Source organism: Alternaria metachromatica (assembly GCF_023757995.1).
Source record: "Alternaria metachromatica strain BMP 0045 chromosome Unknown scaffold_2, whole genome shotgun sequence".
Lineage (NCBI taxonomy): Eukaryota > Fungi > Ascomycota > Dothideomycetes > Pleosporales > Pleosporaceae > Alternaria > Alternaria metachromatica.
This window is the reverse complement of record NW_026055493.1, coordinates 277,063-293,596: the sequence shown is the minus strand read 5'-3', so window position 1 is coordinate 293,596 and position 16,534 is coordinate 277,063. Positions and strand designations below refer to the sequence as shown.

Here is a 16,534-nt window from a genome sequence, read left to right as displayed (position 1 = left end):
GCGTCTGTAGATCATCAAGTGATGTGCGGGGTATTGCCTGTTGTTGAATGATGAGAGATGGTGCAGATCTCGTCAAGCTTTTACTGGAGTAATCTACACTCGATTTTATAGAGTGTCCGGAACTGCAGCTATTCAAAGACCTATCCTGGGGCTTGGAATCTGCCCATGAAGGCGAGTTGGTTTGGCCGTTGTACTGATGCACGCCCTCAAATTCCGGCGCGTCGCCTCGCGTGTGACCCGGTGACTTCTTAGAACTGTATATACTGTCTTCCGGGCTCCTTTCATGACCACATGTTGCTTGTTGGTCGTCCTCCTCCATTTCCACGCGTACGGCCCACGCCCGTGTTTGCTAGTAACGCGACGTTGACCCCCGCAATGTTCGTGTCTGACGCTCGCCAATGTGTCTAGGGTGTGCTCTAGGTTCTTGCGCATCGAACAGAAGGACGGCGTAAGCATATCGTTGTATCGCAGTTTGTATCTGCTAGTGTCGCATGCGAATAAAGAAGAACAGGCCTACGATCTATATGGACACAAGTTTGAGTTCATGGCCGTATCACAGCTTCGAGGCTGCCCAGTAATGGGGCTGGTTGGCATTGCGGTAAGCGCCCGGTGGCGCAGTGCGTGCAGTGTGTATGCGGCCACATGCATGCGACGTATCACATATACGGGAGAACATCTGCGGGGATTCCTGAAAACCAGTCGAGAGCTGCACTTTCCAGCAAAGACTTCAGCACACCACTTCGCTTGGGAATCTGTGCAACCGCACTCACCGTATCAAGGAGCAAACATCAGCTTCAAAGCCAGATTTACCGTACTTCAGATGCGTCTTATGAATCAGTCCTAATCGCTGGGTTATTGGAATTGAGGTAGCGATGGTGAACCTACGCTATGTAGTGTCTTTTTCACGTCAGTCAATCCAACAGTACACACCAATATCTGAACTGACAATGTCACCAGAATTAATTCCGTATCTCGGTTTCCATCACATCTTGATGATTCTGTTGGCTGTTGTGATCGTACTTAACTGTGAGTTGTTGATCTGACATTTACGGATTGGTAGCATCGTACTCATCGTACCCATAGCGATATCTCTGGCTGGGTGCGCAAGTTCTTCGACGATGACGAACGTCTACGTCCTCGGTTTATCGTATATTAACTCGACTTCGAAACGCCCCACTGAAGGCCACGACGTGTTGCTTGACGCATTGAATGACTTGAAAGGATCCACCGACCTTGAAGTCCGAGCGGGCTATTTTGGGATGTGCGTGCGCCAGCGTGGTATCGTCTGGCTTTGCAGCTCCGATCACAACGGTCTGGCGCAGCAAATCGGGTTCGAGAATGACCCGCTGAACTTAATAGGCGCTGCTGCAAAGTTCAAGAACGAAGTCCTCTTCTCCGGTCTTCTCATCATTGCTGTCGTTCTCGCATTTGTCGCTATACTGCTTCTCGCAACATTCCCAGGGTGGCACGAAGAGCGAGATGAGAGAACTGGGTCTGACGTAGATGTCAAACCCTTCCCATCGCGCCCAGTATCAGAACTTGCCCTCGCAGCGAGTTTTGCCGCGGCGGTACAGTTACTTATCGCAAGTTTGTGGCAACATGTGGGATCTGTTGGTGCAGCTGCAATGGCAGAGTCTGCCAACTATGGGAATATCCGAACGGATATCGGAGTCAGCGCAATTGCTATGGTCTGGATTGCCTTTACTTTACAGATTACTGTGGCCATAGGTCTAGTAGTTATGATTCTTTCTATCATAGTATTAGATAGATTGACGGACAACGATTAGGGTCGCACGTCAGAAGCGCAGGAGTACAGGGGCAGTGGTGACGAGAGTTCGTGGTAGGAGGCTCTGGGCTTCATCAGATCCATGTGGAGTGAGATGACGTATGGGGAAATAAGATCCAATTGGAAGCAGGCCCGTGCGCAGTGCGCGCTCTCCGAGGCTACCTAGGTATTTCAAGGCCTCGTCTTGACTGAATTGCACCCACATTGTCGCATCTTCACCGGAAATCAGGACACGCTACTAATAGCAACGAACGCATGCAGAGATGACCCTAAGAAGCTCGTAGATGCACGGGAATCATTTCGATGACGTACATGGGTAGCTTCCTGGGCTTCTCGGTGGCCAAACTGGTTCCGCACCCCAACGAACAATACCATCGGCGACAACACCGACATTCTCGTCCCACAGCGGATGGATCGCGGATCATCTCCGTGGTAGGGAATATGCAGCGCGAAGATGTGGGCTTCTACCCCGCACATCTGGGGTAAAGCCGCAACTGGTATATCCGGATGCGTTGTTCCGCTATGGGATAACGAAGTAAGATGGATATTCTGAACTATATAACCATTGACCAAAGCTATACGGAAGGTGCAAGAACCTTCGCTCACAATAGACTACCTAGAGTTGCTCAGCTATCGTAGACGAGAATATCACCATGGACAAGCCTATAGAACCCGAGAAGCAGGAACACCTCGAAGATGTCGACATCGACACGGTCAAACACCAGGATGAGACGCTACAAGAACATGGGGAGATAGATGTCTATGACGAAAAGTACAACAAGAAACTCAACCGGCAACTAGACCTACGCGTTCTACCTCTATGTTGCTGGGTATATCTCTTGAATTTTCTTGATAGAGGTATGGTCCTCATCATCTCATACCGGCTCAGCATCCGAGTCAATCGCTAAAATTGATGACAGGAAACATTGGAAACGCTCGCGTGCTCAACACAGAGACAGGAGACGACATGCTCAGTAATACGGGCCTGACGCCTCACGGCTACGCTCTGACCGTCACTCTCTTCTCCGTCGCGTATGCCGTGTTCGAAGTACCAAGCAACTTCGTCATGAAGCACTACATCCGACCTTCTAGATGGCTCGGCATCCTTCTTTTCGCTTGGGGAGCCTTAACGATTGGGTTTGCGGGTGTACAGAACAGTGCTACGATCATCGCTTTGAGGTTCTTGATCGGAGTCTTCGAAGCCGGTTTCTTTCCTGGTGTGTTACAATGAGACATGGAGGTTGATGAACTTGCGCTGATTACGTATCGAAGGAATTGTCTACTTCATCACGATCTGGTACCGCTATAACGAGCGGGCTGTTCGCATCGCTCTCGTCATCGCGTTCTGCAACCTTGCTGGTGCCTTCGGAGGCGCCATCGCATTCGGAGTCGGCCATATCAACGGAGCGGCAGGTCTTGAAGGATTCCGCTGGCTCTTCATCATCGAAGGAATTATCACCCTACTATCGGCGTTCCTTCTGTGGTTCTTCCTGCCCGACTACCCAGCTAGAGCGAAGTGGCTCAGCAACGCCGAAAAGAAATTCGCTATTGATCGTCTGGCTGACCGAGGCGGTGGATATAATCAGGAACATGCTAGCAAGAAAGAGATTTTGGACACCTGCTTCAGTCCACGCATGCTGCTACACTACGTTGCGTATGTAGCCGACGTCGTTCCTCAGGGGTCATTCACGTTCTTTACGCCCACTATCGTTACCGGACTAGGCTACGAGTCCATTCATGCACAACTTCTGACTGTCCCGCCATGGGTCGTGGGCTTCTTCGTAGCCATCACAATTTCTTACTCTGCGGACCACTTCAACGCTCGTGGGTGGCATATCACCATCGCATCACTCATAGGAGGGACTGGCTGGCTGACCGCTGGCCTTCTTCCCGCCGACGCCTATGTTCAGCGGTACGGCTGCCTATGTATGGCCGCTGCAGGTGCCTTCCCTGCAGCACCTTCCATGACGAATTGGGTGACCTGCAACTCGCCAAGCTTCCTCACCTTGCCACTCGCAATCGCGCTGCACAACAGCTGCGCAGGTATTGGTCAGATCATTGCGCAATGGATTTGGATGAACGACGAGCGAAGTCAAGGCTTCCCGACAGGCAACTTCGTGTGTGCGGCGTGTAGTTTCCTGGTGGCGGCAATCGCTACGACACTCAGGCTGTGGTATGGGAGAATGAACAAGCTTGAGAGGTCAGACAGTAGGGGTGATCAGAGGGTTTGGGCATTGTAGCGATATTAATCGGGTGGCATGACCCTTGATACAAATGTCGCACTATGATATCAAGAACAAACGACCGTCTATATCCCTATTACTGCTTTGACAACCATCGTTTCAAGGCTTTCGTCATGACCTCATGCGTCCGACTCGTCAGGTGCCCTGAATTGTACCAAAAGTACGTGTTCAAGTCCGTGCACCCATATTGGCTAGGATTTGTCAGGATATCTGGCTGATTATATCCAGGGCAGTAGTCGGTGACGTTTTTGAACCCGTAGTCTTGGTAATGATCCAAAACGTAGTTCAAAACACTATTCACGTCGAATTGCAGCACCTTCACGTCCTTATGATCGGACTGAAAGTCGTTGGCATGTGCAGCGTGAATCTTGTTGAAAGAAGCAACGAGCGACGCGTTGACATTGGGCGTGCCTGGCCCACGATCCAGAGGCGGTAGATTCATGAAAAGGAAGTTCTTGTAGCCAAGTTCATAGATCTTCTCCACGTTCTCAAAAACTCGATCCTGGATCTTCTCGTAGAGTGGCGCAAAGGATGCGTTCTTGCCTTGGGTGGATACAAGGTCATTGATGTCGTTGATGCCGATCCATATCGCTACGAGCGCTTTCTTCTTGTTGAGATGAATTGATTCGAGAGCTGGACTGCCGTAGGAGGCAAACTGTTCGATCTGCCGTTCGAGTGAGACAGTATGGTTGTGATGAAGGGGTGTGAATCCAGCTTCCTCGAAAGTATTCGCGCCAGCATATGCAAAGTCCCAGAGCTGAACATCGCACTCTCTTGGATTGTGCAAACCATCCTCGACACCACATCCAGTCAAAAGCTCCACCCAATTAGGGCCACCTTCTGCCGTTCCCGTAAGGTTCTGCACGATGCGATTCGAAAAGAGCTGTGCGGGCGCAAAAGAGAAGTTGAATTCATCGCCAATGAAGGTGTAGTTTTGGTGGCCGAGAGTACCCTGCACGTACGTGTAGCTATCCCCAAAGGCTATCAGAGATTCTGTGGAATGCCATTTAAAAGAACTTTGTTTCTGCTTCGAATGCGCGGGGGCAGCGATTGCATGCACAAAGAGTGTCAAGAAGACGCTTGAACTCGCGGTGAGCTTCATATCGGCAAAGCGGAAAACGTTTTCGAAGGCTTGATGATCGTCATAATGATCTCTAACAAGCTTGGCTACTATTTATATCGGTGCAGTCGGTATAGATGAAACTTCGGCAGCGTGGGTTTAACGGAACAATTACCCCCGACTGGTGGCGCTGCGGGAAATCTGGAGCTGGACTTTTCCGGGGTAGATGGACGATGATGCGGGGTATCCCAGTTACCCCGAGCCTCGTTCAGGCGTAGCATCAAGTAAGGACCACAAAGCTGCTTCTGAGTTTGCAGGCTCGTCCTTGGAGAAAATACAGTCGTGGTAATGTCGTACGCCTTTGTACTCGTACCACCATCGACCCGGATAATGACGCGTTGGATCTGCTTTTACAAAGCCCATATCTTGCAAAGTCCATATTGGGTCAGCTTTGTTTTCTTTTTGTCCACAAGCAAGTAGACCACTGACGAAAGGCTGCAACGATACAACATGAGCCAACGGGACACCCATTCTCAACGGTAAGTCCTGCCACCACCAATTCGAGGCGTCCATGCAGAAAAATGGACCAAGGATTCTGATGGCATCAAGGTAGACGTCTTCCCTGGTGTTCGAATAATCCACGATAGGCCGTAGCGTTTCAGAGATGAGGCCGAGCATACCGTATAGCTTGTCTCGAGGGTCTTCGCAGCCCATGCTAGAAAATTGACGTAGTAGATTGCACAGTAGATGCGAATACCCAGGTCGAACAGGCTCCGCGTGTGCATAACGATTAGAAAGTAAATACGTCATTGGCGACAGAGTTGGATGTTCCAGAAATCCAGCAAACAATGCAGCCTTGAAGAGGACATCCCAGTCCATCCAGACGTGACCGCACAGGATATGTGCCTTTTTGGGTAACATTACTTCCTGCACGATCCATAGACGCGTGAAGTAACGGTTTCTCAAGATAGCCTCAGTATTCTCGGCATTCCTGTTTTTGGAGTACCTTCGCGCTGCTCTTAACGAAGACAAATCTAACCAAGCAATGACATAGATGCATTCGGAGTAAATTCGAGCCATTAGGCGAACTTGATGATTACGTTCCGCCGTGTCCTGTTGGTTGATACATATCTGAGTGATGAGATTAGTCCATGCATGCATAGCCAAGTAGATGTAGGACCTACCTGATCGATCCAGAGGTACTGGGTATTGGCTTCGTCTGCGCGAAAGGCGGAAAGGAAATCGAACAAGTTCATTCTAACAGCGAGCAGCTTGTTATTGATAGCGATATACCTATTATCTGATGGTCCACCCCAAGTGTATGACAGAGCGATGAACTCGGGTGCAGTGTTCATGTCGAATATCTCAAGTTCGCAGTAAATGAAGTCGCGCTTGTATAGCGTATTGGCCACAGGTTGAGATCGCAACAATCTTGCGAGACGGATCTGCTGCTTTGATCCGTCCAGTTCTCTATACCTGTAGAAGTCCGATGTCTGCGGCATTCTCGCTGCGTTGCCGACTGAGTTGTCGGGCTTGTCCACCTCATCAATCAAAGACTGAATGGTATGCTCCGGCACCAACATAAGCCTAGAGTTGGGCTCAAGTTGGATCTAGCGCCTCGTAGAGGATAAAGGTAACGAAGCGCAAAGCGGTTGAGTGAAGTCGTGTATGAAGGCAAAAGCGAACGAAGAAGGAAGGACTGAGCCGTTTAGCACAGCCCCACCTCAGCCGCAGACTAGTATCTAGGGCTCTTTTCTCTACTCAACCGACTTATGGGAGAAACGTATATGAGCGCGTTGCCAACGATTGCCTTGGCAATAGAGCTTGTTATCTAAAATGGTATCAATGCTATAAGATACAATGGTGGTACAAAAGAAGCGGCACAGCCTTACTCTTCGAAAAAGTCACCCCAGCTAAACCCACCACCGTCACCACCGTCTCCAGCATCGCCACCACTCTGTCCACCCTGTCCACCCCAGAAGTCCTGATCTTGACCCCGAGATCCGACGCCAGGATCTTCGCCCCAGACATCTTCACCGACTTGGCCTGTGCCTGGCTGTTGGTCGGGGTTGGGCTGATACGGATCGGTCGCTTGTGGGGAAGCATCGTCTCCTTGTTGCCTGGCTTCTCGCCCTCTTTGCATAGCTTCGTAGCCCGCCATTGTAGCTGCACCTGTCGCAGCACCCTCTCCAGCTCCCAGTCCGCGCGCTGCAGTGCCGACCTCACCTGCAACACCGCTTTCGCCAGCAGCACCTACGGCCCCAGCACCGGCAGCACCCGCTTCACCAGCTGCAGCACCTCCCGCGGCTTCACCACTGCCACCTACCCATGGCATCCACATTGGCCACATGCCACCAGAACCACTATGTCGACTGAAATAGTCAAAGTCGATGCTAACAGCCGTAGCAAGCATTACGGCGCGTTGATCAAGGGTCATGCCAGGGTAGTCTTCTAGTGATGGTCGGCTCTGCTCACCAGTTTTGGAAACCATGCCTGACGGCTCACTTGCCAGCCCGGCAGCGTCCATTCTCAACGCATAAACACCCGTATCAGTGAATATTTCGCGCGCGAAGCCTCCGAAGTTGCGGTTAACAGAACCCGCTAGCCGCCCGTCTTCAGACATCAAGCTGAAGTCCCAGGACAAAAAGGGTTCGTCAACCCTGGCAAACTGGAGCATGCCCACTTCTCGGGTATCGCCTTCTGCTACTGCCACGGCTTTAGAGTCTGAGATTGGCAGGTCACCAGAGGACAGCTGGGGCGCGTCTGATCCTGCGGCGGCGTCCTCGAGATTCCTCGCGAGATACAGGTTATACTTCCTTCGTAATGGTGCCCACTCCTGTTCCGAAGCTCCGATAATCCTCATGTCTTGGAGTGCCAAAGTTGAGACATTTGCGCTCGTTTGGTTGGCTATGCTTTTGACACTCGTGCCTTGCAGGCTTGCCGAGCTGGCATAGGTGCGCTCATCGGGCCCTACCGCATCATACACGCGTATTCTCGAGTTGATCCAGCTGAAAGGTCTATGAAACCTTAGTATTTCCTTTTCGTCCCGGTCAAAGACGTGAGTCGTGAAGCTGCGGTGCGTCTTGAACATCTGCCTCGCCATGGCGTTCCCTAGGCCATGGTCTCGCTCGGCGAGATATCCAATATGATTACCGTGCGGGTCCATGATAACGTAGCGGTTCGCTTGCTCGAAGCCCATGAGCACATTCATCATCTCCAACTGTCGTTGTACTATAAGAGAGGAGTTGTCCAGAAGACGCATGGCGGGGTGTGTCTGCTTTAGAACAGCGTTCGGATCTTCGGGCATGTATACGGGCGTTACGAGGTTGTTCTCGGAGTCGGGCGTGGTCGAGAGGGCGTTGGACACGGCGTCGACTTTCGGTGTCTCTTTGGGGGCTCCATCATGCGTGTTTGATGAGGAATCGTTGCTAGGTGGTCTCGTAGAATATGCTGAGGTCGTTGGCGGCGTCGTGTGGCGCGGTAGGCGGCTTCGAAGGGCTAGCCGTGGTGTGCTTTTCGTGGTGATTGATCGAGCGCTCTGGCGTGGCAATCGCAAAGACCATCTTGCCGCTGGCAGCATCTTGAAAGCTGTTCCGTATATATCTAGAGCTGCTGTATGTTTGGAGTAAGTCTCTGATCAGGCAGGAACTATTCGTGTAAGAGGTGCAGATGCCTAATCGCTTTCGCGTGGCGTCACGAAGACGTTCTTTACTTTGTCGGAGGTAGCTGCTCTTATTACGTCACAACAGGCGTTCCTAGGGCAAGCACAAGCCCCAGCCGCAGTCTGTGGGTATCGTGAAGCATATACTGTGTGCCACTGTCAACGACCGCTACGCGCATTCAAAAGCCAGTGGTACGGTGGCTGTCGTGTGTTGGGAACTGGACTGCTGTGCGGTCGGCCAAGACGGCCAATCAAATTCGGCCTTGGCAAACAGTCATCTCCAAACTTTTTGCGCTCTCCTCTCACCATCAGCACCACTCCACCATGAAGCTCGCAACGCTCGTCGACGACGCCATTACCTGAAGTCGCAAAGGCCGGGTAAGTACCATCCATTCCCATTCACATGTTTCACTGTCTTATGATGACAACTTTTCACTTATACGATTGCCGGCGCATGCATTCACTTGACTGCGTTTGGCTCTCGATGCTGTTTCCGTTACAATAGACTACAACGGTATCTGATCGACATTACTTGCTACACTTCACATTGCCTCAAAACGCGCGCAGGACTAACGCGAGTACAGTTTCGTCGAACATCGAGCTGGACTGAGGCATGTCTTCAACTCAGCAGCCTGAGCATGCTGTTGCTGCAAGCGAGGAGCGCCCAGAGGGTCTACCTCAGCCGAACCAAGAACCAGCCAACGGTGTTTCGAGGAAACCTCGCCCAAGACGACCCAACTACAACGAGATACATGCGAAGCCTCTGCCACTAGACGTATATGCGCTGCCTGCCTTCATCCCGCACAACCCCATTTCCATCGTGCGACTATTCATCAGCCTGATTTCGCAGTCGCTGTGGTCGCCCAAGTCACACATCGTCATCCACAGAGCATACTACTCTGCAGAGACCCAGTCAATCCACGTCACCGATCCGGCCTCCATCCGAGCTCTTTGGGAACAAGGCTTCTGGGGCAAAGGGTCCCTCAGCCGAAGTGAACCACAGTGGTTAGTCGCTGAAAAGCGAAGGCGAGGTGCCCAGGCGTCCAAGACAAGCACCGAGGTTACACAATCAAGGCGGGAAGAGCGCAGACAATTCAAGTTAGAGAGAGCCAAGGCGCAGCGCGAGGCTATTGAGCAACAGCTTCGGCAAGAAGGCAAGATCGTATCCGACGCCAACATCAACAAGCTCGTAGGTAGCGACGCCAAGGACATCACCAAGCCAGAAGATGCAACAGCAACTCCGGCGATCAATGAAAACACAGATGGCCCTGCCGCACCGGCCGACGCTGAAGCTGATCTAGAGGTTGATATTGTGGATCTTGAGCATCTTCAGCTCACACCTGAGGAGGCTTTCTTCCTGACATACGTCCTTGGTGCTTTGGAAATCGTCAACGTGGACACCCAGGCTCCCATGGATCTTGCACAACACTACCCAGCATGGTACCTCTTGCGAGTATACTGCGCCCATGCGTCCAGTTCCGGCGAATCCGACGATATCGGAAGAGCTTTGACGCATCTTCGTACTGCGTACCGTATGAGCAATGACGCTACTCGAGTGGATCCTGCTATGACGTGTATTCCGCCTATTGCACCCGACAATCCTTTCCTGATGAAATACGTTGTCTTTCACCACTTCCGATCCTTGGGCTGGGTCGTGCGGCCTGGTGTCAAATTCGCTGTCGACTACTTGCTCTACATTCGCGGTCCTGCGTTCACACATGCCGAGTTTGCGATCATGATCATTCCTTCCTACTCAGCCCCGTACTGGACCGAGAATACGGACGGTCAAGCCCAAGCCAGAGCCGCGGAAAAGGAGCGCAGGGACTGGTGGTGGTTCCATCGGGTGAACCGAGTGCAAACCCAGGTCATGAAGACACTGATGCTGGTCTATGTTGAAGTGCCAGCACCATGGGATACGGATCACATGAAGTTGGATGGGTTCAAGCTTGACATTGGTAGCGTTCTGAAGAAGTACACAGTTCGAGAGTTCGTCTTCAAGAGGTGGAGTCCAAGCCGAAACAGAGATTGAGCTACAGAATACGGGATTCAATGCCGGTAGAGAAGAAGCTGTACGAGTTATGAAAGCCGATGAATACATATACCACATACCAACCTTGACCTACTCCCGCTTACGTCACACACGATGCTTACACCAAGGGCTCAGTCCTTTCGGTGATCTAAATTGACGAGTAAGAATACGCGAATCATGGGCGAACTTATCGAGCATTGACTCCGAGCAAGGATTGGTAGGCGGGCAGGGAACTAGGCGATTGGCCCCTTGATTACACGAATATTTCACTCTCGACGCTCGAGCTTCCTAGAGCACGCCATTGAGTACCCCTCTAGTGTATATATATTCAAGACCTTGCCCTGATTTCGATTCGATCTTCCCCTGCATAAACACCCATAACCACACGTGGGCGCTCGACCGTACACACAGCCTTTCGAAGCCTTCATCGACTTACAGCCCAGTCTTCAATCATAACCACATCGTCGATCACAATGCCGACCTCCCGTCGCGTCGCTGACATCATAATTCCACAAGATGCAGCCCCTCCCGAACAAGGCCCGAACGAGACCAGTTACTTCTTTAACCTCCTCAACCGCGACGTCCGAAACCTAATCTACAATTACATGACGCTTGGTCAAATTCGTACCAAGGACGCGACCCAATGGGTTGGCTTTAGAGGTACCTGTCGGCAGGCAAAACAAGAAGCTGAAGAGGAGGGCGTGCGTCATCTGTGGCTGTATGTCCAGGACATCTGCAGAAGATTCACCAAGAGTACGGGGTATAGGCTGAGACTACCGCATCAACTGAAGAACATGGAAGACTTTGCTGGACTAACAGAGTTGACGCTGATCACCAACGCACCTGTTCACCTGGTCGACCTTCGTAAAGATCGCTATCCTCGCACTGGTGTCGAGGACTTACTTTCTATTGAGATCAACAACATTGTCCTCCATTATACGAGTCAGCAGGTAGTGAAGAATCTAGAAGATATGACAGAAGCAGCAGTGCTCATGCTAATGGGTCTAGAAAGCGGAATCGACAGGAGTCCCAGCCGTTTAGACACAGATGAGTTCTTTGCCGGCACCATCACTGTCTCGTGGGATTATCGTAACTGTACCCGAGAGGACGAATACGAGAGCTTGCCTACTTACCAGCTGAAGCGAGAACTTCGCAACCGAGGCGTTGCATCGGCAGAGATTCCAGAGCGCAAGCCTGCCGTTATCGACGCTCTTCTCTTGCATGATTCCAGAAATCCGCAAACCATCGCGCCTACAACCCCAAGACCTGCTACCAATGTCCCCCAGGTACTTCTTGGAAAACGCTTCTATACTGTAGAGGTAGATGGATCACTCGATACCATGGAGTTCGAGGGCGATATACCGCCATTCCACGCGGATACCAATCTCTTCAGCCCTGGCACATCGAGATTCTACGCAGATACGTCCTTGTTTTACGCTACAAATCGACGTAGCTCGGTTGGTATGGTGCGCTTGGATGAGATCCATCATCGTTTTGGTGGAGGTATGTGGGATTCCTTGTGGGAAGTTGCTTGGGATGATGTACGCAAAGCACGTGAACAATGGGATTATGTACCCGTTCAAGTCTGCTGGACTGGTATCAAATATGACTAGGAGGAGGAAGGAGGAGGAGCTAAAAGAGATGTCAGACTCTAGTTTCTTCTAGTGTTTTGTTCAGTAAATTTGTCCTTCACACTCAAACAATTTAATACAGAACAGAATAGATTGGTGCAGAGCGTTTCGTGTTGGAACACCCAAGACTATCTCGTCGCTCCATTTGCCCCCAGCGTATCAAACTCCGGTGCAGCCTTCTTGACCTCAAACCTCTTACTCAGAATCACAAACTGACCCACCAGAATCATCTGACTCCATTTTGGCCTATCACCATCGTAAATCGCATCATGCAACAGATCCTTGCACCTATCCCACTCCAGAAATCCAAGTACCTCCACATTCTCCTTCGTGATCAGTCTCTGGAACAACTGGTGAACAGGACCATCGGGCTTATACTTCACTGGAGCAGAGAAGGGATGTTTCTTGCGAGCGTAGAGTTCAGGCGTGATGAATGGTTTCATGGCTTCTTTGAGAATCCACTTCTCGCTGAAACTACGAGTTTGAGGGTCGTAGTGCAACTTTACAGAGGGCGGAAGCTTCATCGCATATTCCGTTAAGCGATGATCAAGAAAGGGCTGACGGCCTTCGACACTGTGGGCCATCTCGCAGCGGTCGCCTAGTACGGTAAGTAGGCCGTTTGCGAGAGAGGACTTTATCCAGATGTACAGCGATGTATGAAGCGGATGCCACCTTTTGGCCATAAGCTCGCGGGTACGGCCATCGACAGCGTTCACAGCCGTAAGACGTTTGTCGCTCTTTCCAAACTCGTTGAAAACCCAAGGCGCAAAGAGCGGGTCACGGAGAGAAGCGGTCTGCGTAAAACCAAGGAAAGAGGTGTTGTTTACTTGGGCACGAATGGCAGCCGATGTCGCAAGTTCCTTTGGACCTGATGTCTCTGAGCCCTCTAAGCTCTTGAATGTTGCCACGCGCTCTTCTTCCGGAAGTCCGGGATTTGGTCTTGATAGATCTGGTTCGCGAACGAAATCCGTAAGGAGCTCCCGATATCCCGCAAAGTGTTCATCTGATCCTTCTCCAGTGAGGACGACCTTGATACCTTCATCGCTGGTAAGCTTCGAAAGCAAGAACTTGCCAACAGTGCCTAGATCAGTTACTGCTGCTTCGTTGTGCCAGACTGCGTTCTCGATGTTGGCGGCAAAGTTCTCCTCGGTCATCTCGCAGTGATGCATCTTGACTCCTAGCCATTCAGCTGTGCGACGTGCGATCGGCTCTTCATCGTGTTCTTCACCAATAAACTTAACGCTAAAGCAATTGATCCGCTCTGATGCTGGAGCTGTGCCAAGCTGTGCGCCTTCAGTGTCCATCAGATGCTTGACCATGCCTGCTATTGCGCTTGAGTCGATGCCGCCGCTCAGGAATACTCCGATTGGTACATCCGCACGAAGTCGATCTCGCACAGCATCAACAAGGTGCTTTCGGACACCCTGGATCATCTCATCTTCACTTCTCGTTTCGATTTCACGCTAAGCTTGTCAGCGATGTTCGTGATGCACACGCCATAGCACATACCTTGTCTTTGAAGTCGACATCCCAATACTTGTCTTGCGAGATAGTGCTGAACGATCTGCAGACGAGGTAGTGACCAGGCAGTATCTTGGAAACTCCTTGAAAGATGGTTCTCCCATCGCACAACCAGCCCACGTCTTTGATGCTTTGCACGTCCCACTCAGGTTTCCATCCAAAGGGAAGGAATGCTTTCATTTCGGAAGCGATCTAGCCAGCGGTTGTCAGTCCGAAGTTTCTCGGAAAAGCGAAGAGCGGTCATACCAGCAATTTGCCGTCTAAAATTGTGTAGTACATGGGCTTGATGGCATACCGATCGCATGCGGCAATGAAGACCTGAGCTTTGGAGTCATATAGACACAATGAGAACTCTCCGCGCAAGTGCGGCAGGAACGATAGACCATGCTTCTTGTACAGCGCCAGTGCAATCTCAGAGTCTGACTGGCTCTTGAACTTGTAGCCTTCGGCACTAAGGCGGTCCCGAATCTCTTCATAGCCGTACAGCTCGCCGTTGACTACAGCGTGAATGTCGTTGTCTGCATCGTGGAATGGCTGTTCTCCTTCTGGGTTCAAGTCGACGATCGCTAATCTGTTGTGCCCAAGAGCTAGATGATCAGGATGTTAGTCACGTGTTCTCCCCGTACCCGTAGTCACTTCTTGACGTACCCACGCGACAATCTTCGCTGATCCAATGACCATCTGCATCAGGTCCACGATGCTTGATGGTATCCAGACTCTTTTGCAATGTTTTGCTCAACTCTCCACGTTCCTTCGCTAACGGTCCATGACCCCGCAATGCGACCGCACAAGTGATGCCACACATGGTTGCGCGATCCAAAAGATCCAAAAGGAGAGAGCGTGCAGCGCTTCCCCATATCTTTTGATCCGAAGACCGGCGATACTTCCAAACATGACGTAGACACGAAAGTCGTAGCAGTGATCGTTCAATGAGGTTTGATCGTGCCTGATAAGCCCGCGTCGCTTGTTACTGGTTTGGGTGTTAGTGGATGCCCCTGGATCGCCCAGATCGCGCGGCTCCCAGCGGGATCTTCGGACTTTCAACAGCACGACCCCAGCTCTTCCACACATCTTCAGCTGTGTTATCGTGATTGTTCCGCGATTGTTCCTAAAGCCAGCGTTCGTCATCCTCGACCGGCAAGCCCCGGACGTAGCGGCGGTAGTCCCATCCACGCCACGCGCACTTGAGACAGTGCTTTTTGTGCTGAATACTCGGGCCCGCCATGCGATCTTCCGGCTCCGATGGGCGAAATCGACAGAAAGATTCCCTTGACTCCGATCCAAGGAGGCCGTCTTCGCTGGCGACGTGATATCTCCGCAACCCGGGACAAGCTGCCGTTGTACGCTTCCTGCAGTGACCATCGACCGCCACCAAGTCTTTGCTCCGCAGACCCTCCTCAGTCAGATCCCATGAAACCACCAGTTTCTTAATCCAGGCTGGTTGCGGCTGCCAGTATTTCACCAGGGAGCGGTACTTGTTGAGCTTGAGATTGCCTTTCTGGCTGACAGGATCATGCGCATACGTCAAGCCGCTCTCCAGAATGAAGAAAAGGCGTCTAAAACACTCGGTGATTGATCCACACATCCCGTATCCTTCGCTGCTTTTTCCGACCGGACCCGAGAATTGTATCGTCAGGCTATCGAGCCACAAGCTGAAGATGGCGTTTAAGGGCCGGAAACTCTCAAAGAACTCTCGGCGCTGGTCAGCGCAGCCATGGATTGCTCGTCCAGGAATTACCAGGGTCAGATTTCGAAGCGTGTGGAACTTGGCATGCATCCCAGTAGGTGTTCTCGTTGTAGGAGGTAGCAAGATGCGCACCTCAAGCCCGCTTTGTGGGAGAACGTCTCCCTTGTAAGCCAGCAACCACGCTTGTGTCGTACGTATCGAGACTCCTTCGCACTCACGCTTTGCTTGCCGACATGATAAAATCAGCCCACGACATTGTTCATTGTCGACAGGCGGAAAGTCCAGAAGCTCGTATGTTGAGATGCGGATCTCAGCAGGGAGTCTGAAGAGAGACGAGGACGACAGGCTTATTTCGTTTGGTGCCATAGCCAGCCGCCCCACATTCAGAAATGAGCAGTAAAGCGATAGGGTGCTCCAATTCCTGGAGATGCGGCGATTATATACACCGACTCTGGGAGCTGCTGCCTAAACCCCGCACATCTGGCTGGCTGACGCATGATCTCCATACTGCCACCTGTCTCCTCTTTCAGAAAGAGGGATAGGGGTGCTCATTAAGTCTTGAGATTGGTTCAATCTCATCCGTGGTGACCACCCCAATGGGATAGAGATGTCGCTGCTACTAGGTAGCTGGGGAGTTGATGAAGACTGCTCGGTATGGTGCAGTAGTCAGATGGGCAGTTCGTAATCCATCCCTACAGCTAATGTGTACTCAGACATCCTGAATTGGCCTAGCAGTCCCGTCCATTGTTGATGCGGTCTCCCTAAATTGATATTTTACCAATTTAACGCCATCTATCGTGGACCGCTTTCAGAGCTGCTGATCAACCTCTAGACTGCGCTTACTTCAGATCTAAGTGCAGCAGCAGTAGATGCCTTCACTGCTGACTGACTTAGACTGAAGGTGATCTTATAAGGA

General features: G+C 51.4%; 6 protein-coding genes across 6 annotated transcripts; 3 read left to right on the top strand and 3 right to left on the bottom strand.

Moving 5' to 3' along the window:
* Window positions 1–2,439: 2,439 nt before the first annotated feature.
* J4E83_000907 (uncharacterized protein) lies at window positions 2,440–4,026 on the top strand (the record flags this gene model as incomplete). The annotated part of the gene is made up of 3 exons (XM_049327864.1): window positions 2,440–2,644; window positions 2,707–3,003; window positions 3,059–4,026. 3 exons carry the CDS (start codon window positions 2,440–2,442, stop codon window positions 4,024–4,026), a joined length of 1,470 nt encoding a protein of 489 aa, XP_049192382.1.
* A 79-nt stretch (window positions 4,027–4,105) lies between these two features.
* J4E83_000906 (uncharacterized protein) lies at window positions 4,106–6,591 on the bottom strand (the record flags this gene model as incomplete). Its single annotated transcript, XM_049327863.1, has 3 exons — window positions 4,106–5,010; window positions 6,190–6,220; window positions 6,274–6,591. 3 exons carry the CDS (start codon window positions 6,589–6,591, stop codon window positions 4,106–4,108), a joined length of 1,254 nt encoding a protein of 417 aa, XP_049192381.1.
* Window positions 6,592–6,977: 386 nt separating this feature from the next.
* On the bottom strand, window positions 6,978–8,669 carry J4E83_000905 (uncharacterized protein; the record flags this gene model as incomplete). Its single annotated transcript, XM_049327862.1, has 1 exon — window positions 6,978–8,669. The coding sequence occupies one exon, from the start codon at window positions 8,667–8,669 to the stop codon at window positions 6,978–6,980; it is 1,692 nt and encodes a 563-aa protein (XP_049192380.1).
* Window positions 8,670–9,363: 694 nt separating this feature from the next.
* J4E83_000904 (uncharacterized protein) lies at window positions 9,364–10,779 on the top strand (the record flags this gene model as incomplete). The annotated part of the gene is made up of 1 exon (XM_049327861.1): window positions 9,364–10,779. The coding sequence occupies one exon, from the start codon at window positions 9,364–9,366 to the stop codon at window positions 10,777–10,779; it is 1,416 nt and encodes a 471-aa protein (XP_049192379.1).
* A 473-nt stretch (window positions 10,780–11,252) lies between these two features.
* J4E83_000903 (uncharacterized protein) lies at window positions 11,253–12,392 on the top strand (the record flags this gene model as incomplete). Its single annotated transcript, XM_049327860.1, has 1 exon — window positions 11,253–12,392. The coding sequence occupies one exon, from the start codon at window positions 11,253–11,255 to the stop codon at window positions 12,390–12,392; it is 1,140 nt and encodes a 379-aa protein (XP_049192378.1).
* A 146-nt stretch (window positions 12,393–12,538) lies between these two features.
* J4E83_000902 (uncharacterized protein) lies at window positions 12,539–14,736 on the bottom strand (the record flags this gene model as incomplete). The annotated part of the gene is made up of 4 exons (XM_049327859.1): window positions 12,539–13,873; window positions 13,920–14,123; window positions 14,178–14,518; window positions 14,580–14,736. The coding sequence occupies 4 exons, from the start codon at window positions 14,734–14,736 to the stop codon at window positions 12,539–12,541; spliced, it is 2,037 nt and encodes a 678-aa protein (XP_049192377.1).
* Window positions 14,737–16,534: the final 1,798 nt, after the last annotated feature.